Raw genomic sequence first — 27,636 nt, forward strand, 5'->3', positions numbered from 1 at the left:
ACTGAGGTCCCGTGTGCAGCACGCACTTGGCGCACTGAAAAAGAACCCATGGCAACGAGAGTGTTGTCCTCTGGCGAAATTACGTAAAATGAAATCCACTTTCATAGGTACACAAATATGTAAGCATGCACTCAAGGCCTGACTAAGCGCGTTGGGTTATGCTGCTGGTCAGGCATCTGCTCAACAGATGTGGTGTAGCGTGTATGGATTTGTCCGAACGCAGTGACGCCTCCTTGAGAAAGTGAAACTGAAACTGTTGTGATTGTTTACTCAAAAATACATTAGAAAGATAATGTGTTTTGTTTCAATTTTAGTAAAAAGATTAAAGTGACCGGAAGTGGACATTTCACAATGGCTGCATCCGAATGATGAAACGTGCTTGAAATCGTGTGAAGGTAGTTTGACAGTTACTATATTTGTTCTGGATCTGGATCTGGATTAATACGTCGCTTACATCCATTTACTGGCATAAACGCGACGGTGGGGGTGCGCAGCACGTTGGTGTTACTGGCTTCTGGCTTTTGCCAGAGCCGATTTAAAACTATCCACTGACTTTTTGTTGGAATGTACCTGTGCTGTCCTTACCAGCCAAGCCAGTCACCGGGATTCAGAATCGACTAATTTGGCGGCATACAGTGCTGTGTACTTAATGAATCGAGTTTTGTGGCGAAGGCTTGCTTTTGTTCACAACTTTAGGTTTTCTTCTGGCTTTGTTGCATTCCACAAACAAAAAGAGCGTGCGTTACACGCCCCAGCAATGGCAAAACCTCAAGTAGTTAGAATTCCTGACCGCTGTGAATTGCAGCACATGTCTGGAGAAGAGGAACGAGGTAAGTTTCCCTTGCACTTAGAAAAAAAAAAGTAATCTTGTTTCGAAAACAGCAACAACAAAAAATAAAATAAACAAACAAATCAACAACAAAACAAAAACAAACAAACCAACAAACAAGCAACAACAAAAAAACAACAGCTGTTGAATCTCCTTGGTCATGTCTCAAAACTATGTGAGTATGGATGTGTGTGGGGGAGGTGTGGGGTGCGGGTATGTGTGTGTGTGCGTGTGCGTGTGTGTGTATGTTTGTATACATGTGTGTGTGAGGGTTAGGAATAAGTTGAATTATTTACGTTGATTTATGTTGTGTTTTGTCACTGATAAGATATGATGCTCAACAACTATGTTAATCTCCACTGCTTTTTGATTTTGTTAGCATTGCAGGTGGCAGTGCAGACAGCTGTGAGAAGCCTGCAGAAGGGCAGTGTGGTTGCTGTGCCAACTGATACCATTTATGGTATCGCAGGGCTGGCCCAAAACAGTGACGCCATTAGACGAATTTACAACATCAAAAACCGGAACTGCACAAAACCTGTGGCAATTAGTGTTGGCTACATTGATGATGTATACAGGTATGGTGAACTGTTATTTATGTGGTAATTTGTAAATGTCTCTATTGATGATAAAATGAAAATAAAAACAATAACAGGAAAACATAGGGTAAGGTTGGGGAAAATTGACTTCCCTATGAGTGTTGTACAGTTTTGATTGTGTGTGACTTGGGCCTTAATGTGTGTGAGACTGCAAATTTTAAAAAATATTATGCATCTGTGTGTGCGTGTGTGTGTGTGTGTGTTTGCCTTTGTACACTTATGTTGGGGAGTGTGGGGGTACACATCAGTTCACTGAGCTTGGCTTATTTTTTGTTCTTGTTTTTATTTCAATCTTTTGCCTTGTATATATATATATATATATATATATATATATATAATCTTTTTTTTATTTCATCTAATTATTTCATTTGATTTTAAGATTAATATTTTACTCAATCCTTGGATAGGCTCTGAAGTCTGATTGTTGTGCTGATGTAGTTTTCTAACTGTAGTAGAGTTTGGCCTATTGCAGAAACATTAGAATTAATAAAGATAACATTGGCACCATCAGTCAAGGAGTATAAAGTATTTAATTAAACAAATATGCCTATAGATCTCTCTGTACTGTAGCCTATAGGTGGACAGAATAAAATGTTGCAAAGTCCAACCAGTGTGTTCTCTCTGTAACTGTAAGTAATGAGCGAACTTTACAATAACATTATTTCAACCAGCGGGTTAGGTTATGCAAATGTCAGGCATCTGCTCCTTTTTTCTTTGTTTTTCTTTTTTCTTCCAACAGATGTGATATTGTCATTTTATGTATATTACTATATATGGATCTGTCTGCCTGTTCTGACACCTTGAAACCAAGTGCGGTTTTTTTGTTTGTTTTTTTGTTTTGTTGTGTTTTTGTTTTTTCAGGACATGTACTTCCCTATTTACTCATTACTCATTTACTATCTCTGGATTTTTTTTCTTTCAAACTAGTCATGACAGTTCTGTTTGAATAGTAATTTACCATCACATAAGTCAAAATTGTTCTGTTTTGAAACTGTGTTATTTCAAACGGATGTGCACAAATTGACAAACAGCAATGATGACTTAAAGCAGCAACAGGATGAAACTTACAGTATCAGTTGACAGAAAATGTACACACTACGTACACATCAACAGGAGAATGCTGTTTGAGTACATGTTTATCAGTCATTATTAGTTTGTTTGTTTTTTTAATCAGGCTAAATTATGATGTGCTGTAGAGTGAAAACCTGATTTGTTTGGAATTTTTCATGGGTCTTTACTTACAAGAGTTGTGTCCCTTCCATGAATTCAATAATTTTAACAAAATTCTGGATGCATAGTCAAAAGATTGAGAAAATAGGTTGTTGTTGTTTTGTTTTTTTAAGAAAAGTAAAGACTGGACTTAAAAGTGGTGCTGGAGAAAATGTCTTCTGTGACCCTGATTATGAAAGACTGTATTGATAGATCTAATCCACAATATGCTTCTTGGAGATGGAGACATAGTTGATAAAAGGATTTGAAACACAGTGTTAGGTTATTTTAACAGCTAACACTGATCTTGTCAAATCAGATAACTGATTAGACATTGAGATAATGAATTATTAAACAAAATATAGCCGTAGTGCTTAAATTCACATGGATATGCCCAGATTTTGATCATTTGTGGTTTGTAAATTGTGTCTTTTGAGTTATATTTAAGAACATTGTTTCTGGAATTCATATTCTGGAATTCATATTGATGAAATATTTCTATGGCTGAAATCAAACAAGAATATGCAAATCTAGCATACATAGTAAATATGTAGATGTCATCACATGCTTTTGGCTTGTGCATTTCTCCTTCTTCGTTCGTGGGCTTCAACTCCCACATTCACTCATAAGTCATATGTACATGAGTGGGTTTTTACTTGTGTGACCGTTTTTGTCCCGTCATGTAGGCAGCCATACTCCATTTTCGGGAGTGCTTTTGCATTTAGAATATAGTGGGCTAAAAACGTAATTTTGCCAGTCACCATTTGTCAGGTGGAGCAAAGTCGTGGTGCCCAGAGAAGTGTTGGAGGACTTGCTCCCGGGTCCAGTCACCGTGGTGAGTGAACGCAGTGTGGAGCTGAACCCTGAGCTGAACCCCACCACCCGCCTGATCGGCATCCGCATCCCAGACCACGCCTTCATGCAGAAGCTGTCCCAGGCCTGTGACGGACCCATCGCACTGACCAGTGCCAACAGAAGTGCTGCTCAGAGCACCCTGACTCTGGACGTAAGTGAGGAGTAGACAGTTTCATGAGTTTGCTGGAGTGGAAGTGAAACAAGTAGGAATTTGGGGTGTGCAGCACGTGTGTGTTGGGAGGGGGACAGGGGAGAGGTGGGGCCTGTGGGTGTGAGTATTGCTGAATTTGCACGTGAACACATATACAGACAGACACATGCACGCATGCACACACAAACATGCACTCACATGCACATACACGCACATACATAAACACACATACTCATGCACAAATGCATAGAAATTCTCTCTTTCTCTCTCTCTCTCTCTCTGTCTGTCTGTCTGTCTCTCTCTCATTTTTTGTAGTCTCTCTTTCTCTTTCAGATTCCTTTGTCTATCCAAATCAGCAACAGTGGATAATGACAATCATGGACAACCACTCTTCTCCCTGTTGTTCTAAACTTTTCCCTCACCATTAATTTTCAATCATAAAAAATCTTGCTAATTGAGTAGTTCTTTTTAATTTCTGATTTGAAAAATAGAACAAACTAATTTGATATGTCAGGTTTTTTTTCTGTTGATGGTATATTTCTTTTATAGTATTTATATTTATGCTCAGTTTATCACAGGCACGTAACATTCAGTTTAAGTTAAAATAGTAAGAAAAAACACACTGATATCTATACATGTATTGCTTGTTGTCAGGAATTTGAGTACCTGTGGCCTCAGCTGGATTTGCTGGTGGATGGGGGAGTTCTGAATGACACAGACAAGGCACGGTTAGGGTCCACTGTGGTCGACTTGTCAGAGGCTGGCAAGTTCCGTGTCATTCGAGAAGGAAGGTTAGTACTGAAAGAAAAGGGAGGGGACGTCGTGTCAGCATGAAAGTTTGTGCAGACTGGGTGGATTGGACATCAGTAGTGTGTGTGTGTGTGTGTGTGTGTGTGTGTGTCAGTAAGATAATATAGTTGGAAAAGAATGTGAACAGATACATGTATGTGATGCATGGTGAGTGTGTGTTTCAGTATCTCATTATCTGAAATTTGAATGCTTTGGTGAGTGTGTGTTTCAGTATCTCATTATCTGAAATTTGAATGCTTCATATGTAACAGGATATTTGAGGTTCATGACTGATTGTGACATTTTTTTTTCTTTCAGTCTTTTATTCTTTTTGGAGGGACAGGAGTTTCTGTTTGTCTGTTTATTGTTGATATCCCAGCCCCACTGTCACCATCACATCTCACCGCCTTACTCTCTCTAATGTTTGTATAAATTTGTGTGTGGGTGATGGTAAGTGTTTGAGTGAGCAACAGATCATTTTGTGATAAGTGTTTGAGTGAGCAACAGATCATTTTGTGGTAAGTGTTTGAGTGAGCAACAGATCATTTTGTGATAAGTGTTTGAGTGAGCAACAGATCATTTTGTGGTAAGTGTTTGAGTGAGCAACAGATCATTTTTGTCAGCACGTAATTAGTTGCAAGTAGTTTGAAAATTATCAGGTCTCTCCAGTGAAGACAGAAAGAAAAGATTTTCATATTTCTTTTTTGTTTTTTCTGTTTGCAGTGCATATAAAAGGACGGTGGACATCTTAAAGAACAAACACAAGATGGAGGAAATACTGCTGCCATCCTGAGTGTCAGAGACAGGGGATAACAAAACTTTAAATCTCAAGGGTCCAGTAGCCTGCTGACTTCAGGACATCTCTCCTTGGAGTGATGACAGAGACTGTGATCTCTTTGCATACATTACCTCAGGGGGTTCTGGGTGGACAGGCTGTGATTCCTCTATCTGTGTGTGTGTGTGTGTGTGTGTGTGCACTTGTGTGTGTGACTGTGAGCATGTGTACATGTGTGTGAGCGTATCATTGCTTGGGTGTGATTGTGCAGGGCTAAAGATTTCCTGCTGGTTGAGGGCCAATGGAATTTCAGGACAGGGTCAAATGTCTGTTCTGTGGGTCAGCCGAACCAGTACTTTCCTCCATGTAAAGTAACTCTGAGATTGACAGTGTACTGCACTGTTGTTTGCGTCCATATCATTTTCAGATCTCACCTCTTGTAATAGCTTATGTTCAATTTCACTTATATATGACTACGAGATGGGTTGTTAGTTGTGGTGGTTTACAACCCATTCTGGTTAGCCTGTTTGAAAATGTACTCTGTGGCACTGTGGAGGTTTATGGGTCTTTGTTTCTCTTATTATGTCTCTCTTGTTTTATGTATACATGTGTGTGTGTGTGTAAAAGTTACCTCTGTCTCTGTGTTTGTTCAACAGACTTGTCAGTGACAGTGACAGAACAAAAAACAACAAGAGTTATAAAAAAAAACAACAACAGATGAATAATGTCCAAGTACTTGGAGACCAGTAGAATCATGTCTGTGTGTGTGTTTGGAGAATGTTTCTATGTTTGTATTTTAATATGTCTGTTTGTGTGCATGGGTTGTGTTTCTTCTGACTATTCAGAACTACTGAAATTACATAAGAGAGACTGGCAGCAGTCACAGTAGTGATGGAAGAAAGTGATTGTGTGCAATTATTTTTCTGTGTAGAGACTGCTTTTCTTCTATTGTTGAAGGAAATGCGAATGAGAGTGGTGAAGACTTTCAGCTGACTTGTTTGTGTTACAGAGAGATGTGTTATAAAGTGATGTGTGTGTGTGTGTGTGTGTTAACTTTTGGAAGGACATGAATCTTTTGATGTGTTTTTGTGCACATACATGATTGTGTTGCTATACACTAATATAGGTCTTTTTTCAGATTCAGAAAGTGTGTTTGTGTGTGAAATTATTATCGTATTTTCTGAAAATAAACACCTCTGTAATTGAAGTATTCTTGATATCAATTTTGTTTGTCTTTTTATATACAAGTTTTTGTTATCGTTTATTTATTTCATACTCTAAAGAATGGAGTTAGTCATTTGATATCCAGAGAACTTCTTGGGGTATGACCTTTTCATCTTTTAGATTGAAGAGTTAAGCTTCGTTGTTTCTTCTTTGTATGTCGTTCACTGTTTGTCTCCCAAATTCTTTCTTCTGTTTGATTTTAATTCAAACTTTAAACAAAGAAATGATCTCTACAAATCTTATTTTGAATATTGCTTTCCCCCTGTGCTAGTGCTTTCCACTCCCATTTCTCTCTTCCATTCAGTCTGTCCCTTCACCCAGACATTCCAAACACCTGTTTCTGTTCTGTTTTCTGGGTTGTTGTTTGTTTTGTTCGTTTATTATTGTATTCTTTTTTCGGTAGGGATCATTTAATTTTGTTCTGAACAAACTTTCCCAGTAAGAAATGCAGTGTTAAGTTGAGGCTAGCACTAGGAACATCCACCGTTTGAGAGGTTTCCTGCAGGACAAGACACACAGGTCAGAAGCGTAAGTGTGAGCTGGCTGTGCTTGCACGCTAGTGAACAGAAGATGCTGAAGAAGAATCCAGACCCTGCTGTGGAATTCCAAATCCATTAAAGCATACTTTTGCACACAACATAATAAGAGTTGCAGCCAGTGTCTGGAACACACCTCCTTCCAGACGGAAGTGTCAGTTGATTCGTTCTTTTTTACTTTATGATCATGATCTTCTGGAGGATGGAAGAGAGATGTTGGATGGTAAAAATAAACCCTTCAAAGACATCACACACACACACACACACACACACACACACACACACACACACATACACAACATACATTCACACACACACACACACCACACAACCACACACACACACACACACACGTGCTAGCACAGACACGCAACATGACAGTCAAAAACAAGTTCTAAAGAAGGTGTACTTCTGTGGATTTTAATATCAATCTGTGGAATGTATTATTAACATAGATATATTATCTGGTAGTTTTATTTTTACAAAAGCATATAACAGTTTTTAAACAATTTTCAAGTATAATTATGTGACACTTTGTAAACAGTAATGTGATAACATCTATCAAGACAATCTCACAACCAAAAAGTCACCTAAATTTCCAAACACCTGATCATGAGATCAATAATCAATGAAAGAGGAACCATATAATTTGGTATTGCATATTTTGTGTACTTTTTCCCCTGTATAGCATTCAGTTTTTAGTTTTATTTGTATTGCTTAATGTTTGATATTGTTTTATTTCAATTAAACCTTTGTAACCTTTTTATAGAAGACATCTCCTGTATTCAGTATTACCATTTACCTTTACAGCCCCCCAAAGTGATTCCTGTGCATGTTTACATGAGACCAAGTTGAGTTCCTCTTCATCATATGGCATGGGGTGACTGTTCAATCAAAATGTGTTGAGACTATTATTGTTTTCCGCATAACAAGGGCTTCCCCATAATTGCTCATTTGTTCTTTTTCCAGGGTGTAAACAGCCACCCAGAACCACCAAATAAAGACAAGCTGTGTTTCTCAAGGAGTGAACTGTGTAAAGAATTTGAACAGTGTGCCATAATGCATCGTACTATCTTGAGTGAACATGTTTCTGTTTGTGTCTTGGACTTGGAACATAAATTACAACAAACATAAAAAAGGTAGTAAAGAATAGGCAGAAGTGAAACCTCTTGCAGGCAGCATCCATGAAACACACGCACACACAAACACAAGCACACACACACACACATACACACACTAACTCACTAACATTAACACAAACATGCAAGAGATCAGAGAAACGGAGAGAAAGAGAGAGTTCATAAACACATAAAACACAGCACTCTGAAGCCATGCACTGAACTCTGAGAAAGCATGGCAAAGACCGAAGACGGTAGACAACAACTGAATCTTGCAGGCCTAAACTTCACAAACACCAAAAAGGCTCACAATAAGAAAATAAAGAAAAGACAAGGATGGGGCTCAGAATATTGATTCCCAGGCAACATACATTGAAAGACAAGGAGCGGTGGTATTCTTTTCTTCAGAAGGCTGGTCCACTCAGCTCCACATAGTCTGAGCCACTCGCTGTCTGTCTGTCTCCTTGAGATTCCTGTGAGTACCTCTCACAGCTCAAGATCTGCCATGTTTCAGAAGGAACAAAAAAGCCCATTTGGACAAAATACTATAATAAGGATATATTTGGCGAGCTAGGATGATAATAATACATGCAGTTTTTGATTGAGTGAACACTGAGCGATCGAATCTCATAATCATTTATAACTCGGAGGAATGCTAAACAACCATCCCAGTGCACTGCCTAATAGGCAAAATGGCATTATTTGATGGAGATACAATGGTCCCTGACCTTGCTTTTCATTCGCAGCAGTTTCTGAACAGTGGATTTATTTGTCAATTATAATTTTCAGTTCAATTCAGTTGTTGAATATTTAAATTTGATCATCTGAGTTTTTCCCTGTGAGAACTATTTTCCCAAGCTGTATGGCCTGTACATGGACAGCACTTGCTTGCATGGTTTTCACACAGATACTCCTGCATAAAGTGAAAGAAGTGCTATGGTTTAGTTACCATGTTGACAGAAAGTCTCTCTTACAAAATGGAGATTTGACTGACTAATCATCTTTTTTAAACATCCATTTGAAGGTAATCAGATGTATGTGCTTGAACATTCTGAACATTCTGTAGAAACTGCATGGTCAATGACTGAATGGTTAGTGACTGAAAATGGGCACCCGAGGTGTAACAAAGATTCCAAGTTGTGAGTGATAAAAGAAAAGATTATTGCACTGGCATGGCTTCTATATATATATATATATATATATATAAAAATCAACACACACACACACACACACACTACTTCTGTGAGTACACAGACTCTCAATATTTGTCTCTCCCATGTGCGCACACACTCATGATGCATTAATACCCATATGCATTTGCATGCGCATACTCATTGTACACTTAAGATGTCGATGTATTCCATGTCAAGAAATAAGAATAACTTACCGAACGTACAGAATCATGGCACGAATGAAAACACAATAGTTACCTTATGCTGGACAGACCAGTCAGCCAGTAGATAATATAAAGTTGGAATTTGTTTTACATGTTAGATTGTCATAAGATATCCTGCCATTTTGCTCATGTGTGAACAGTGTGTAACTCTTATTATACATCATCAGATATTGTTCTGTTTTTCTACTCTAAGACACACACACACACACACACACACACACACACACACACACTGTGGTTTTATGTCCTCACTGACTCACATAAATTATGTAACAAACTATGTACACCCATGCTTTTCATCAATGCCGAGGGGTCACAAGGGCAGAAATGGCCGGAAGTGTATGCTCATCACGTGCCGCCATTGACGCGCCCTCTGGTTGGCTGGCTGAGGTCTTGGTGCTGACGTGGTGATCAGGGGAGGTTAGCAACCTTTCCACTGTCACGCTTTCACTGTCGCCCTCGGCAGTGAGGTCATGGTCGTGATCCCTCTCCGCCGCCGTGCCTTCAGCGTGTGTTCCCTGCACATCCTGACGGGACCGCTTTGCTAGACGACGACGAACAAGCGGCAGAGCTTGTGGGGAGACTGGCCGTTTACTGTGAACGTCTGTGGCGGCGTCGTGAGGCGTCAACCTGGCCGTGACCCCGCCATGGTTCACAGAGCCCCCGGCCTCCGGCCTGTGAGGGGAACTGCGGAACTGGGTGTTGGCGGGCCGCTGTTTCGTCACCACTGCCGGCTGCCTTGCGTACCGACTGGTGCTGGCGGATGAGGCTGGGGTTGGGGAGGACCCGTGAGCATAGGCCGAACTGGCAGGGAGGGTGGCTCTGATTATCCGACCTGCCCCGCCACCCGCTTCCAGCCTGGGATGCGAAGAACCTTTCTCCAGATGGTTGGCGGAGGCCGGGGAAGTGTCTGTGTGAGAAGCGGCCGTGCCTCCCACCCCTCTCAAACCCCGTCGGAGAGGGCCGAAAGTTCTGCTGAGCGGAATGAGCACCCGGCCCTTTCGTGTGGGGGACGAGTCGGCGCCCAGCGACAGGTGGGGGTGTTGGTCCGATGCTGACACGGAAGGGGCCACCGTGGCACTGCCGGCTGAGGGTCTTGGCGTGACTTTCAGCTGTCTGGCTCCCCCGGACTCGTGCCTGCCCGTGCTGGCTCTCTGGTCCGCCCTGGAGGGAAGGGGCGGACCCCCGGCGTGGTGGTGGGTGGGCTTGGTGAGCGCCGCCTTGACGGCCTGGGAGAGCACGGGTTTGGGGCTGACGGGGAGGGAGGTGTTGGGTCTGGGGGTGGTGGAGGGGGTGGTGGCGGGGGAGTGGTGGCGACCCCCTCCTCCCTTCTCCTTGATCTCCTTCACGTCTACAGCTGCGCGAAAGTCTGCAAAAAATGATGGAAATGACTGGGTTACAACAATTCATTTTTCTTATTTGCTGTCTCACTAATAACAGAACCTGAATAATGTTTCACAGAAAGGAGGCCTACTCACACATACGCGTCCGTTTTCGTGCGCGCGCGTACACACACACACACAAACACATGTCCGTCAGGGGTGTGTCATGTTTTCCCTACCAGTTACCACTGACGTGGATGTCTTTCTTTAACGCCGGCAGTCTTGAAACCGGAACTGGACATAATTATACCGTCTGCAACAACAACAACAAAAATGTTAATAAATCACCAGACTGGCGAACAACTTGCCGCACCTTCCAGGCTGTGGTCCAGGGAAGACAGGAAGGTCCGCTCCTTGCCCACCACCGAGTCCTTGTCCGTGCTGGCCGTGGCCGTCCTCACTACTTTGTCCACAGACCTCCGGGGCCCGTGCTGAAGCGCGTGCATCTCACGCACCGCGTCCAGGGAGTCACGCCGCACGCGCAGGGCCCGGACTGGTGCGCCGGGGTTCGTGACGCGTGGAGTCATGTCCTGTTTTGGGTGACAAGTCAATAGAAAAAAATGGCCAATACAGTGTTCAACAACGTTCACGGGGAAAGAATTCTTAGTCTTTTCAGTGTTTCATAATTACATGTGAAAGAATTGCATGTAGAAGACCAAGTTAAGAGAGAGCCTATGCATGCGCAGGACACTTGACTATGGGGGCCCAGGAGTGCAGTCGTGTCATATTTCAGGAGCGACAAATCAATCAAAATAGCTCACAAACAATAACATCGTTCACGGAGATAAAATAGTGTACAGTGCGTAGTCTTTTCAGTGCTTCCTGAATGAAGAATGTTTAAGTTAGAGAGAGAGAGAGAGAGAGAGAGAGAGAGAGCACGAACGAACGAATGAGGGTAAGGGAATAAGCACAACTGCTTTTTTACATCCGGCCCTCGGGGGGAAGGGGGATGCGGGGGGGGGGGGGGGAGTAAGATAAGTGCATGCACAAAAAGCAAATTCTTCACACACACACACACACACACACACACACAAAGAGAGAAAAAAAAATCCCCTGCTCCCCCCTCCACCCACCCTTCCAACAAGAGAGAGAGAGAGAACGAAAATAACGAAATTATTTACCCTCTGCAACAAAAATAAACTTCAGCCAGCAATAGAAATATGCCTTTCACACGAAAAGGTTAATCGCTTCCATTTGGGCAAGAATGACATCATCTGTGACTGGACTCGTCGAGTTATTGGCTGCATTATTGATACAGCCCCAACAGAGGAGCTGAGCACTTTTGACGTGGTCAGGCCATCTAGCGCTTCGATCGCTTCTGACAGTGTTTCAATTATTCCTGCACCAACACATCACAAACCTCTGAAATCAATAGAATGATTAGCAAGACATCTAGAAGACATGCTAGGTAGGGACTGACAGGTGTAGTGACTGCTCTATTCATGAGTGACCTTTCTCATGCTTCATTAATTCATGATCACACCGATGTCCCGCACACGCAAACACTGACATGCACGCACAGATCGAGGCTAAACAAACAGACCCACTTCGACACAGATTCAATGGTCAAATTAACTGACGGATGAATTAAAGCGTTGGACTTTCAATACAAAGATAATGGGTCCGATCACTTTTTCGGCACCTTGTGGCTTGAGGTGGTTTTTTGTTTTTGTTTTTGTTTTTCCAAGTTCGGTTTCCCAGGTCATTATAATGTGCCATAAACCACTTCGTGTGTATACACACGAAAAAGATCAGATACGCACGTTTAAGATCCTGTAATCCATGTCAGTGTTAGGTGGGTTATGGAAACACGTGCATACCCTGCAAGTATGCTACTAAAAGTCCGAGTACGGCTGCCTGGTTATGCCGAAATAAAAACTGGCGTATACGTTAAAGTTTACACAGATACAGGTGAATGTCAGAAAGCTGTAGCCCAAGAACGCACTATGGAAAAGGATGAATGACTGACCAAACGGGGTGATGGAAAGTTACGCAAAAAGAAGAAGAAGAAAAAAAAAAAAAGAAAAAAAAAAAAAAAAGAAAAAGAAAAACGGGATTGGAGGGAGGAGAGCGACAAACATGTCAATCGAAGCTCTACCCCCCTCTCTCTCCTCCCGTGTGTGTGTGTGTGTGTGTGTGTGTGTGTGTGTGTGTGTGTGTGTGTGTGTGTGTGTGTGTGTGTGTGTGTGTGTGTGTGTGTGTGTTCGTGTGTGTGTGTGTGTGTGTGTGTGTGTGTGTGTGTTTGTGTGTGTGTGTGTGTGTGTGTTTGTGCGTGTGTGTGTGTGTGTGTGTGGTTGGTGGGTGTGTCAGTGTGTGCATGTGTGTGTGTCATTATGCGCGCGTGTGTGTGTGTGTGTGTGTGTGTGTGTGTGTGCTTTGTGTGTGTGTCAGTGTGTGCGTGTGCGTGCTTTGTGTGTGTGCCAGTGTGTGTGTGTGTGTGTGTGTGTGTGTGTGTGTGTGTGTGTGTGTGAGAGAGAGACAGAGAAATCTTTCGAACAATGCCATTTCCAAGATAAGACCTATATTAACCTTCAATGAAACAGCTGCTTTTTTTAAAAGCGAGAATCACTAGTCTAAACGGAGCGAAACATTTAAACGATGGTTTAAAAATGTACACACACACTAAACATAATAAAGGAATGAGCAATAAGAGAGGGACTGCAACAAGTGCATGGCTGCCGACATGACCGCCTGAAGGTTGTTGTAAACTCCTTCATAATGTGCTCTTTATGTTCTGGGCCCGGGTAGGATCATATGATGTCCTCCAAAATACACAGAATCACACAGTTTTAAGAACTCAAAGCGTGCGGAATGAGCCATAATTTGATTATATGCTGCACCGCATCTGCTTAAAAAACACCACCACCAAAACAACAAGGAGGCGTCACTGCGTTTGGACAAATCCATATACGCTTAGTCAGGCCTTGAGAAAAAAAAAGTAAATAAATAATAGAGAAAAATTAACGATGAGGACCTCTTCACTGAGGAACTTGAAACAAAATTGTGTTAAAAAGAACAACAGCAAAAAAACACCACCACCAAAAACATGATAAGCTCTCTATCTGTCAGTTACTTATTTATTTTATTTATTTATTTATTACCTTATTTATTTATTTTATTTATTAATTTTATTATTATTTTTAAAAAATTATTATTTATTTATTTATTTATTTTATTTTATTTATTTATTTCTTCTTCTTCTTTTTTTTTTTTGTACGCTTATAGTTGACTTCATCAAAACAACAACAAAGGTACAGATGCCTGTATAGGCTACATGACCTTCCCATGTGAACCAAACTGACCATGCCAGTCAGGCTCCGTTACTGGGCATGCGTAACGTCACGTCACTGGCAGGCACTTGATTGGACGAACGAACGATTGGTTCGTGGTTTATTTATTGTGTTCTGTTCCGATACCAGGCTCTCCCTCTCTCTTTCTCTTTCTCACACACATATTGCGTTTTCTTGTTCTAGTCTTGTTCTTCTCTCTCTCTCTCTCTCTCTCTCTCTCTCTTTCCTGCGATATATATATATATATATATATATATATATATATATATATACCCACTTAAGCCCCAACTAATACGATCCCCCGGCACCCCAACCCCCGCACCCTCCCAAAAAACCCTTCCAACACCAGTTTTATATCCACATAACCGTCATTATTGGCGAACAGAAAATAAATAACCTATCGTGGCAATGGGGGATTTGACAGACCTTCGATTAGCCGAAATTCAAATGACAGAAGACGGGGAAAACGAAAAGGAAGTGGAAGTACTCTCGTTTTTGGCTTTGTGACTTTTCTTTCTTTCTTTCTTTCTTTCTTTCTTCCATTCACTCATTCGTTCTTATTTGAAATGAAAGTGGAGTACCCTCGTCTTGGGGTTTGTGCCTTTCCTTTCCGTCAGTGTTCCCAGATATCACTTTTCTTTCTTTCTTCCACTGATTCCCTCATTCGTTCTTATCTGAAATGACAGTGGAGGACTGGACCCTTGACTGGTCTGTGTTTTGCGACTTTCCTTTCTTCCCATCTCTCGTTTCTTTCTTGCTTTCTTTTTTTTTCCATTCACTCATTCGTTCTTAGTTGAAAGCAAACTGAAACAAGAGAGGCAAGGCCTTCAAGACTCACTTGTGATAAATTAAGTCCCCTAGCATTAATTACAGAGTAATTTCCCTTTTTTTTTTTACTATCTGCACCAAAACGTTTGCAAAATAAATAAAAATTCCATGCTTAGCAAAAGAAGTTCCTGTTTGAACAAAAAATGATAATAATGACTCCTCTTGTTGTTGTGTCAGAATAAGAGGTCAAAGTGCCAAGTTTAGAGAATACAAAAAATATAAATATAACAGTAAATGCAGTTTGCATATAATTAGGCTTCTTTTTTTTTTTTGTGCCCATCCCAGAGGTGCAACATTGTTTTAAACAAGATGACTGGAAAGAACTGAATTTTTCCTATTTTTATGCCAAATTTGGTGTCAACTGACAAAGTAGTTGCAGAGAAAATGTCAATGTTAAAGTTTACCACGGACACACAGACACACGGACACACACACACACACACACACAGAGACAACGGAACACCGGGTTAAAACATAGACTCACTTTGTTTACACAAGTGAGTAAAAAAGCATAAATCAATCGGTCATAGACAGGCGTAGATACACGCCTGTCCATCACTGCGGCAAGACAAAGCCAGATCACTGGCCGACTGACGGTATTACGTAATAACCAGGACGTGAACTAAAAATAACCCCATCCCACAAAAACACGCAAATCGAACCGCGTCCCAAATAAGTCAAACTTGCCAGCCTCTCGCCCCCACACACCGCTAAACCCCTTCACCTGCAGCACCAAGGAGATTCGAGTGGGCTCCACGGACTTTGTGTCAGCCGGTGCTCTCCCCTGCGACCGCTGTTCCGCAAGGTGGCGCTGCAACTTCCGGTGGTAGAGGTGGTAGGTGGCGCTGGCACTGCTGGGGACGTTGCCCACCACAAATCGGATGATCTCGCTCATCCGGTAGCCCAGATTGTCGCTCATGTGCTTGAGAATGTCAGTGTCAAGGTCGCTGGTCTTCAGTTTGTTGGGAAAGGGAGGCCTCTCGACGGGTTTGTTTCGACCTGGGAACGGAGAAACAAAAAATACTTGGCGTATTTATGCACGGGTGGTGGTAATTCTTTTAGTGATGGCTTCGGTTGTTGTTAACTTATTGATGAAATTTACATGCGTCAGTATCTGTTCTGTCGTGAGGTAAGTAGTCATTTGAAATCGAGACTCAGCGATGATGGTTATGTTGTTAATCAGTGTTGTGTGTCACCAAAGGGTGTATCACACAGCTTTTATGCTCACTTGTTCTTGTTGCTTTTGTAATATTTTAAAGGGCTTGGGTAAATTGTATTTTCGAAAAGCTCAATTAAAAAATGTAAAATGTTTTTACCTACTACACGACTTTCTCTCAAGAACACACACACACACACACACACACACACACACACACACACATAAACACACACACACACCATGACACGACGGACACACACACACACACACACACACACTGACACGTGACACACGCACACACCATGCCACATACCTTCAGACAACCAAGGATGGCGCAGAGCCTCAGTGATCGAGAGTCGTTTCTCTGGGTCTGCTGTCAGGAATTTCCTCAGGATGTCTTTGCCATCTTCAACACACACACACACACACACACACACACACACACACACACGTACGGCCTCGTGAGAACTGAGTCGCACAGTTTCTCCCACTCAGTCATCACACTACATACAGGACAAAGTTAGCAATTACATTTATAAATTCTTCAGTGACAGTAAAGAAATATAGCTAGGAATGACACATAACAGCATCACTTTTATTCTCTGGCAGAAAAAAAATATCTGAGAAAAACACAGAAGAAATAAAGATTCCGACCCCCCCCCCCTTTTTTTCTTTTTTTTTTTTTTAAATATGCGTGCATTTTTTAACTTTAATTTTCACACATTTTCAATTACTAAACAACACTATCGTACACGTATAGACCCGGTAAAGCATATTATTCTGTGTTTTAAAAAGAGGCGCATGTCCTTTGATTTCAAATAATTATCAATTTCATTTCGTGTCCTCATTGAAGGAAACGTCAAACAAAAATGAACACGCTCCCAAACATCCATTGAAAAAAAAAGACGAAAAAAAAACAAAAAAACAAAAAACAAAACAAAAAAAAGCCCCCCCCAAAAAAAACAACAACAACAACAACAACAAACAAACAAAAAAACTATCTATCTATCAATCTGTCAATCAATATATATATATATATATATATGTGTGTGTGTGTGTGTGTGTGTGTGTGTGTGTGTCTGTGCATGCGTGTGTGTGTGTGTGTGTGTGTGTGTGTGTACGCGTGCGCGCTGGCGTGTGTGTCTATGTATATTTAAGCAGAGAGAAGACTGCCAAGTGGCCAGTACCCCTGGAGAGGTGATCGGGGACGGGGTTCATCTGGCCAGTGACCATCTTGTTGTAGAGCGTCTTGATGTGAAAGGGATCCACAGTGAAAGGGAGACTGCCCGTCAGCATAGCGTACATGTTCACCCCTCTGCAAACCGTCATTCAATCAACCAGTCAGTCAATCAATCAGTCAGTCGATCTGTTGATCTGCCAACCAACTTCAAGCCTTTGAGATGGCCCACTGCAAAAGCGCAAATACATATGATAATTAGGTGGGGTTTTAAAAAAAAAAAGAATGATTATAATACACAAGGAGAACGCCCCCCCCCTCCCCTCACAACACACACACACACACACACACACACACACACACACGCACACTCAACCCATGCTTAAACTGACACCTTCAGAGTTCATATTAGAGTCAAGAAAGCCCAATTTCACGACTGGATGGAGTCTAGAATAATGGAGGAGTGAAGGAACAAGAAATCAGAGAGTCAAACTACAGTCTCTGACATGAATGAGGAAATGGCTGGATGCGGACTCTGCTTATCATGAAAGAAACAACAACCTGGCGTGCTAATGGCAGGGAGGAAGGAAGGAGAGAAGGGAGTATATGAAGCTGAAAAGACCAGACTGTTGGTCTTAGCTCAGGACTGACGCGATCAGGACCCGAAAATCCCCTCACCCTCCCTCGTCCCCATCCCAGGGAATATTTAGGCTTAAATTCCGATAGGGCTGATCCACAAACATGCCATGAAAAAAGATAAAATGAAAATAAAAATAAAAACGTCCAAAAGACGACTAGGCTATTTAAAAAAAACAATTAAAAAAGAAGCAATTAAAAAAGAAAAAAGAAAAAATCCAGCCAAAGAAACAAAAGCATACAGGTAACAGTGTTATCAGATTCTGATAGCACATCCCTTTCCACACGTCCCAAAGCGAAGCATCCGGCAAATGAAATTGCTGGGAACAAGAGGAAAGGAGGCAAAGAAAGGAACGTTTCCATCAAGCTCGGCCGCTGTTGATTTAACCGACCCAAATCGGAGCGGACGGAGTCAAGTGCTGCCGATGATTAAGTTCAATCACAGTGTAACGGCATAGTAGATTCATGGGAAGACAACTGCAGTCATGCACGGGGGGGTCAACCAGCGCACGTGATTTCCGGGAAAAACAACGGAGACACACGACTGTAGGGATGGAACGGAAGCTGTTGGCGGCGGGAGTACAGTCACGGTCCGGTCAAAATGGGATCACGGTGATCTGTTTACAGTCCGGTAAACCCCCACGAAACAGAAACTCAAGTCCGTGGGTCCCTCCCCCAAGGCCATTGACACAAGGCTCTGAAACAGTTTGGAACTGTGCGGGAACAGCTATAGTGGTCCTCGTAGCGGAGTTCGCCCTTGCCTCGCCAATTAAAAACTCTTTGCTTTTCTTTCTTTATCATAACGGTGAAGTAAACTGACCAGAAAACAACTGGCGAGACGATAAAGGACCCCCCCAAAAGAAAATGAAAATGACCCCCCCCCCTCCCAAAAAACAAAACAAAACCAAAAACAAAAAACAAAAACGTTCAAATGCAAGCACGAAGAGCAATGAGGCAAGTGAGAGACAGACAGACAGACAGACTGAGACACAAAACACAAAGACACAGACGCACAGACAGACAGAGACACAAAACACAAAGACACAGACGCACAGACAGACAGACAGACAGAGACACAACACACAGACACACTGACAAACAGACACAAAACACAAACACAGACACACACACACACACAGAGAGAGACAGAGAGACAGAGAGAGAGAGTGATGGACGCCACCATCACTAACAGCACAAAACCCAACAACCAAAACAATTACAACATGCTTCATCGTGCAAAAAAACAAACAAAAAACCCCCACCCAACAACACCAAGAACAGAAGAAGAAGGAGAAGATCGAATTGATTGATTACATCTTTAATGGGTAAAGAATGAGGCACAGTAAAGGTCTTTTTACAATTCCGCCCATTTAAAGACACAAAAAAGATGTTGATGATGATGATGGTGATGAATAGTAAAGGTGGAAATATTGCGCGTGCGGGTGAGTAAGGATGTTCATGTGTGTACGTGTGAGGCAACTAGGTACTGATACATACTGTTGTAAAACGCAGCGTGTGCTGTACTGGGTTTGTGAAGAACAGGGCACTACCAGACTAATAAAATTTACAATTCTTTGCATGATGATGATGATAATGATAATTATTGCTGTTGCTGTTAATGTTATGTATCATCATTACTATTATTAATGATCACGACCACAGTTATGTTGACGACGACGACGACGATGATGATGATGCTGAAATTGTATAGTTTTCGCCAGTTGAACAATTGAACAGACTTCAAAATAAATAAAAGAATGAATAAATAAATATTTTAAAAAAGAGAAAAAATCAGCCTTTTGACTCACATGCTCCAAACATCAACCTGCAGCCCATACTTCCGGTGATTCAGGAGTTCCGGTGCTGCGTACGCAGGGCTGCCGCACTGAGTGACAAGGTATTCCTGCGCATGCGCAGCCCCTTCTGGGGCACTGCTGACTTTGATTGTGTTGCTGAGTCCGAAATCTGTCAAGGATCGAATGAAAAAGAAGACATATGGAGGAAACAGAAACAGGTGTTGTTGTTGTTGTTTTGGTGGGGGCGGGGAGGGGAGGGGGGAAGTGGAGTGGGGGGTGGGGGGGTTGTTTTTCTCCATTCATTTTTCAAACTTAAAAATTGTGCAGTTACAGATAAATACAAACAAATTACCAATAAACAGATCAATAGATAGGTAAATAAGCAATACTCACATAATGAATAAACAAACAAAAGTAAACAACAACAACAATAACATATGGACAGAAACAACCAAATAACAAAAGGAACAGATAAATCATTGGATAAACGAATAAACATTTATATGATAGGTAAACAGAAACGAAAATTAATAAACACACAAGTAAATGAATAGCAATATCGTAATCAATATAGCAACCAAATGAATAGCAGTATGGTAATCAATATAGCAACCAATCAAATCACATGAATTATATGTAAAACAAACAAACAAACAAACAAAAAACAAAAAACAAAAAAACCACCTGTCCATCGGATTGTTAAATGGCAAATGTACGGCATTTCCTTGACTTTCTCTTCCCTCCCTCCAATGCCAATTCCACCTTCTCCCCACCCACCCCCATTCTTCTTTCCCGTTCCACTTCACATGCCTGTACTCATGACAGGTTGTGTTCTTTTTTCTTGACAAATAATAGAAGGCTGTTAAAAAAAAAAAATAAAAAAAGAGAAATTAAAAAATTTTTTTTTTTTACATTGAGTACAGTTTCGCTACTCAAATGCATGGAGTCTAAATGCATTTGAATATTATCTTTAGAAAGCGAGCTAAAAAAAAAAAGTGCGTGCATTAAAACAATGTCACACACACACACACACACACACACACACACACACACACACACACAGCATAAAGACACACACTAAAAAAACATACCTATTATTTTGATGTCCCTATTCTGGTCAAGTAATAGGTTTTCGATCTTGAGGTCTCTGCAACAAATAAGCATTCGGTAATTAAGTCAATGAAAGCTGGCGAAAGCACGTCACCCCACTCCCCCAATCCCCCCCCCCCCCCCCCCCCCCCCCCCCCCCCCCACACACACGCAACCACCGCTACCCAATCCAACCACACACGCACACACATGCACACACACGCACACACACGCATACACACGCATACACACACACACGCAAACACACAGGGAAAATGGGTGGAGCTAATAGAGAAACACAAAGAGAGAAAGAGAGACAGAGACAGACAGGCAGACAGAGACAAAGGGAGACAAAGAGACAGACAGACAGACAGACAAAGAGAAAGTAGTTGTTTTGTTTTCATCAACGGTGACGCAGTCAATCAGCGAAGCATGACCACTACACTGTTCACTGGCGGATCAATAGGTATACCTGGTCTTTAATTAAAAGCTCTGTTGTCAGGCCGTCAACCCAAACACACACACACACACACACACACAACACAACACAACACAACACACACACACACACACACACACACACACACACACACACACACACACACACACACACACACACACACTATATTCTATTCTATTCTGTTCTATTGCTTTTTGTAACAACAGATTTCTCTGTGTGAAATCCGGACAGCTCTCCCCAGGGAGAGCGCGTCGCCAAGGTTCAGCGCTACCTGTTTTGTTGTTGTTTCTGCTACCTGAAAGTGCGATTGTTTTCCTGTCAAAGTGGATGTTTCTACAAACTGTTGCCAGGGACAACCCTTTTGTTGTTGTGGAGTTTTTACGTGCGGTAAGTGCATGCGACACACGGGGCCTCGGTTTGTCGTTTCATCCCAGTGATTTCACCTTGTTGGTCATGTCACCACAGGTAGATGTCGACTTTTTAAACCCCAGTGTAACTAACTGACAGACACGGACGGATACAATGAGACACAAACAGACACAGACACAGACACACACACACACACACAGACACACACACACACACACACACACACACACACACACACACACACACTGATCGAAGTGATATGGATCAAAATTCTGAAAGATGTACATCGACCCCTGATTGAACCATACGCTACACCTTGCTGAAGACACCACCACAGCTTTCATCTGCAAACAGTTTACCAGTTGTGCAGATCGTGCAACAAGGTATGTTGAGTGGAAAAAAAGTGCCCTATGTTGACTGAAAAAAAGTGCCCTCCCCCCCCCACTCAACCCCAACACCCGACTCATCATCACTCCGCATATTGAAAAAAATCGTTTTATTTCTTTTATATGTATGTATGTATGTATGTATGTATGTATGTATGTACGTATGTACGTGTATATGCATAGATCTATCTATCTATACATATTCTCTCTCTCTCTCTCTCTCTCTCTCTCTCTCTCTCTCTCTCTCTCCCTCCTCTGTGTGTGTGTGTGTGTGTGTGTGTGTGTGTGTGTGTGTGTGTGTGTGTGTGTGTGTGGACAGAGAGAGAGAGAGAGAGAGAGAGAGAGGCGGGGGTGCAGGACGAAGAAAAGCCACCATACAATTTTATTTTATTTTATTCTATTCACTCTATTCAAGAGAGAGAGAGAAAAAAGATACTTGTTCGTTCGTCTCTGTGTGAAATGTAAAATAACACACTGTCCAAATGGGTTTCCAGCAAACGTATTTCATTTACACTGGCTGCTTTTCCTTAGCCGTTCATTCATGTGAATGTGATATTAATAACAAGGTTTGCACCCATCCGTGTGGTTTGCTCGTGAGTGATCTGAATAGATCAATACAAGTTCACACACCCACTCACAGAGACGCAGGGTTTTCGAGAAGAAATTTACCCACCCTCCCTCTCTGTGTGGCAAAAGTAAGTGATATAAATGCGTGTGTGTGTGTATGTGTGTGTGTGTGCGTGTGCGTGTGTGTGTGCGTGCGTGCGTGCGTGTGTGTGTGTGTGTGTGTGTGCGTGCGTGCGTGTGTGTGTGTATGTGGGTGCGTGTGTATGTGTACGTGCGTGCGTGCACGCGCGCGCGCGCGCGCGTGTGTGTGTGTGTTTGTGCAAACAATAGAACTGAAATAACCACTAAAAACAGTCCTTTGAGACTGTCTTATTGCATGTTTGATTTTCAGTCAGTACATTTGACTGTCTTGTATCATAGCATCTCTAACTGCATCCATAAAACATCAACTCCGTTTCACACACACACACACACACACACACACACACACACACACACACACACACACATACTTGCATACATACATACACGCCGCCTCCACACACAGCCTACAACAGAAACACACACACACACACACACACACACACACACACACACACACACACACACACACACACACACACACACACACACACACACACACACACACACACACACACACACACTCATACACACACACATACTTGCATACATACATACACGCCGCCTCCACACACAGCCTACAACAGAAACACACACACACACACACACACACACACACACACACACACACACACAGGGACAGACAAACAGACAGACAGGCAGACACGGAGAGCCTCCCTTCTTGTGGTTATTCAATTCACAAAACACTATGACCAAACAGTACTGTACCACATCTGTGTACAGTTTAAAGCGAAACATAAAAGAATCGAATGGCCTAAACAAAAACCAAGGGGACGCAGCATAGAGACAACCAGGAAAAAAAAAGTCCGCAGCATTTCACCCTCAATTATAAGTTGGCATAAAATCACCGAAGCATGAAATTCATCACCTTAATGACTTGGCAGAAACTAAAGCGTTAACGAAGGCCAATGTATTTTCGACAGTGTATCTTATTTACTTATTATTTATTTATCTATCTATTTACCTGTCTATGTAATCATTCTTTGCAGCTGAAGTTCCACCTTTGTTTCAGATTAGATCTAGGAATAACATAGTTTAGAAATAACTCCAACTCATGGAACTATCTTATATTCTTCCGCGCGACATATTCAATAAAAAAAAAAAAAAAAAAACAAGAACAAAAAACCGATAATTGTTTCAAGCAAGCGCATACGAGCTGCACGTACCCAACGTAAAGGAAGTTAGCGCGAAATTCTCTCTCGTTACTGATTAAGCTGAGCGAGCTGACTTCTGAACTGCTTCCATGCGGGTCGTAACAGCGCCGCATCATTAACCCGTTCCGACCCCAAAGCCAAAAGGACCTGGCTACCAGCAGAGTGTTTCAACAGCACCTCCCACCAGGCACCAACACTGCCGTCGTCATGTTTTCACAGTAAATTGCCGTTCCCTGTATTCCCGCGTGACCCGTTTGATTGTGCTGCCGACAGCGCATTCGTCTCTTTTGTTTGGTATACCAGAGGAGCACAAAGTATATCTTATGTGTGCGTAGTGTGGTGTAGTGGAGCGGAGTGTGTGTGTGTGTGTGTGTGTGTGTGTGTGTGTGTGTGTGTGTGTGTCGTGTAATGTTTTGTAGGTGTGGATTGATTGGGGGGAAGGGGGGGACAGGGGGGGGGGGAAGGAGGAGGGGAGTGGGGGACAGTGGGTGTGTGACCATGATAACTGTGGCGACGATCATTGACTGCATGTTTGTGAATGTGAATGTGTGCGCAAAGTAACTATCTCCCTTGTGAATGTGAATGTGTGCGCAAAGTAATAATCTCCTTGTGAATGAGAATGTGTCCGCTGATGAATTATCTCTTTGTGAACATTAATGTGTGCGCAGAGCATTTATCTCTTTGCGAATGCGAATGTGTGTGCGAATGAATAATCTCTTTGTGAATGTGAATGTACGCGCAAAGTAATATCTGTGAATGCGAATGTGTCTGCAAATGAATCATCTCCCTTTGTGAATGTGAATGTGTGTGTACAAGTGAACTAAATCTTTGTGAATGTGAATGTGTCTGAAAAGGAATAATCTCTTCGTAAATATAAATGTGGCCTAAAAAGAAATTATTTCTTTCTGAATGTGAACATGTCTGCACAAAGGAACTATCTCTTTGTGTCTGTGAACCTTGTTGTGTTTTTCTGCGGTTAACGAGGTAATCTCAGGCTCGAAATATGTGTCTATGAGTACAACAATGCGACCACACACGCGCTCGCGCACATGCACATGCTTTAGACAGTGCAAAGGAATCGGTGAACCAGTTCTCTGCCCCCAGCGTTTTGATGAGTTTTCGGGCACATGCACATGCGGCCGGCGTGCGTACATATTTAGATCTTGAGTGTGGCTGCCAACATGCCGGAGTAAAAACGGTCATTCGCGTTAAAGCCCACTCGTGTACATAAGACTGATCGTGGGAGTTGCAGCCCACGAACAAAGAAGAAGAAGAAGAAGAAATTGTGGGTGAGAGGGAGTGTGTGACTGGGTTTGAAGGGGGGTGGGGGGGTCTAGGTGTGTATAGTTGTGGTTATATATGAACGTGTCTAAGTTTAAAACTTGGTCCTTGGAGAATACGCACAAAGAAAAACAACAACTGTTGATGTTGAAGCAAACAAACAAAAGAAAACCATACCCCCATTCTTACCTGTGAATGATCCCCAAACGGTGCAAGTAGTCCACCGCAGAGACGATCTGGCGGATGAATTTCTTGACCTCGCGCTCCTCCAGTCGCTTGCGCTTGGCGATGTAGTCCATGAGGTCCCCTCCAGCGCAGTACTCCGTGACCAGGTAGTAACTGTGTTCCGTCTCCAGCACCTCCATGAGCTGCACCACGTGATGGTGACGGATCTGTTGCAGCAGACGGCCCTCACGGCGGAGGTTCTTCCGGACGTAAGGGTCAGCCTTGGCTCGCTTCTTGTCGATGACCTTGACCGCCACCTGGTGGGGTGAGAAACAGAAGGCGCTTGGGACACGGTTGGTACCCGTAATTACAACAGATAGAGAGATGGAAAGAGAGAATGAGAGAGTGAGGGAGAGAGCGTGTGTGTGAGAGAGAGAGTGTGTGTGTGTGGGTGTGTGTATGTGTGTGTGTGTGTGTGTGTGTGAGAGAGAGAGAGAGAGAGAGAGAGAAAGTGTGTGTGTGTGAGAGAGAGAGAGAGAGAGAGTGTGTGTGTGTGAGAGAGAGAGACAGAGAGGGAGAGAGAGAGTGTGTGTATGTGTGTGTGTTTGAAAGAGAGAGAGAGTGAGAGAGAGAGAGCGAGAGTGTGTGTGTGAGAGAGAGAGAGAGATGGGGGAAGGGGGAGGAGGGGGTGGTGATCGTGTAATTCAACAAATCGTCACACAAAGCGTCAGACGGTAGTCTTCACCAACCCAGCAACAACTGTGACAACAAGAAGGTCATGTAATTGTGTGAACCGTCACACACACACACACACACACACACACACACACACACACACACACACACACACACTACGCAAACACAACGCAAACGAGAAAAAGAGAAACAGCAACTTTACTCATTCCCTTTTCTTCTTTTTTTTCTTCTCTTTTTCAGCCCTTAGCTCCCAATGCATCCCCATCCACTCTTTGTCTCTCTGTCTCTCCCTCCCTGCCTCTTTATCTATGTCTCTCTCTGTTTCTCTCCCTCCCTGTCTCTCTGTCTCTCTCCCTGCCTCTTTCTCTCTCTCTCCCTCCATGTCTCTCTCTCTCTCTCTCTCTCTCTCTCTCTCTCTCTCTCTCTCTCCATGTCTCTTTCTCTCTCTCTCTTTTTCTCCCTCCCTGCCTCTTTCTCTCTCTCTCTGTCTCTCCCTCCCTGTCTCTTTCTCTCTCTCTCTCTCTCTGTCTCCCTTCCTCTCTCTCCTCTCTTTCTCTCCTCTCTCTCTTTTTTTCTCTTTTTGTTGTATTTTTTGGTTTTATTTTGTTTTGTTTGACATTATTTGGAAAACACACACACACACACACACACACACACACACACAGTGTCACATAGTAACATTTACCACCACCACCAACAACAACAGAAAGGTCAGACAATTGAACAAACCATCAGACACAGTGTTACACCGTTGTCTTTACCAACACAACAACTGATAAGGTTATGTAACTATCCCCGAAAATGGAGTATGGCTGCCCACATGGCAGGGTAAAAACAGTCATGTACGTAAAAGCCCGCTCGTGTACATACGAGTGAACGTGGGAGTTGCAGCCCACGAACGCAGAAGAAGAAGAAGTTACGTAACTGTACAAACCGTCACGCAGAATGCCAACCCAAACGAGGTAAGGCTGTCCCACCATTGCTTCTTCTTATTCTTCTTCTTCTGCATACTCTTCTTCGTGATCATCTTCTTGCTTTCCTTTCTTTTCTTGTGGTATAATGGAGCTGGCTTTTCTTTCTTTTTTTTTATATTTATATTTATTTTTTTTATTCGTGCAGCTTTGACCAAACCGCACTTTACTCTTATCCTTTTGTTTCTACCAGCACTGACACAATGGCTGATTATTTTACCGTTAAGAATGTCTATTTCGTAACCTTTTCTGACAGTTTTAGGAAGCCTGGTTAGTAGAGCAGACAGACATCGCAATAGTTTGTTCAACGTCTCCCGATCCGTTAAGCTACAGACTACTAAAGAAGGGCAGGTTTCACTGCTATTGTCGCCACATATGACGAGACGTCTCCAAGCACCGATATTCACGTGCAGTCTGAATACGAATGGTGGTACCCGTCAGACAGAATACCAGGGATCACTGACAACACAGAGATCGATGATTTAAGGGTTCTGTCCTATCTCCTTACTCCTTATATTATTATCATCATCATTATGACATTCTCGACTGTTGGCCGCCGTTCTTTCTCTGTTTCTGGACCTTGCGATTGG

General features: G+C 42.5%; 2 protein-coding genes across 4 annotated transcripts in view; one reads left to right on the top strand and one right to left on the bottom strand.

Annotated features, from left to right (window-relative positions):
- Nucleotides 1–368: 368 nt before the first annotated feature.
- LOC143297801 (threonylcarbamoyl-AMP synthase-like) lies at nucleotides 369–7,981 on the top strand. The gene is made up of 5 exons (XM_076610302.1): nucleotides 369–830; nucleotides 1,209–1,404; nucleotides 3,406–3,640; nucleotides 4,295–4,431; nucleotides 5,153–7,981. Exons 1-5 carry the CDS (start codon nucleotides 650–652, stop codon nucleotides 5,220–5,222), a joined length of 819 nt encoding a protein of 272 aa, XP_076466417.1. The 5' UTR covers nucleotides 369–649; the 3' UTR covers nucleotides 5,223–7,981.
- A 136-nt stretch (nucleotides 7,982–8,117) lies between these two features.
- The window catches only part of LOC143297800 (uncharacterized), a 67,269-nt gene continuing 47,750 nt past the window's right edge, over nucleotides 8,118–27,636 (bottom strand). For all 3 annotated transcript variants that reach the window (XM_076610299.1, XM_076610300.1, XM_076610301.1), the window contains 8 exons: nucleotides 25,404–25,696; nucleotides 20,838–20,893; nucleotides 19,759–19,915; nucleotides 17,325–17,452; nucleotides 16,451–16,543; nucleotides 15,703–15,977; nucleotides 11,174–11,390; nucleotides 8,118–10,847 (listed from right to left, as the gene is read on the bottom strand). In XM_076610299.1, coding sequence (XP_076466414.1) covers nucleotides 9,778–10,847; nucleotides 11,174–11,390; nucleotides 15,703–15,977; nucleotides 16,451–16,543; nucleotides 17,325–17,452; nucleotides 19,759–19,915; nucleotides 20,838–20,893; nucleotides 25,404–25,696 — 2,289 coding nt within the window. In that variant the 3' untranslated portion in view covers nucleotides 8,118–9,777. The remainder of the gene's footprint in view (nucleotides 10,848–11,173; nucleotides 11,391–15,702; nucleotides 15,978–16,450; nucleotides 16,544–17,324; nucleotides 17,453–19,758; nucleotides 19,916–20,837; nucleotides 20,894–25,403; nucleotides 25,697–27,636) is intronic.

The sequence above is a fragment of the Babylonia areolata genome, chromosome 23, assembly GCF_041734735.1.
Source record: "Babylonia areolata isolate BAREFJ2019XMU chromosome 23, ASM4173473v1, whole genome shotgun sequence".
NCBI classification, from domain to species: Eukaryota; Metazoa; Mollusca; class Gastropoda; order Neogastropoda; family Buccinidae; genus Babylonia; species Babylonia areolata.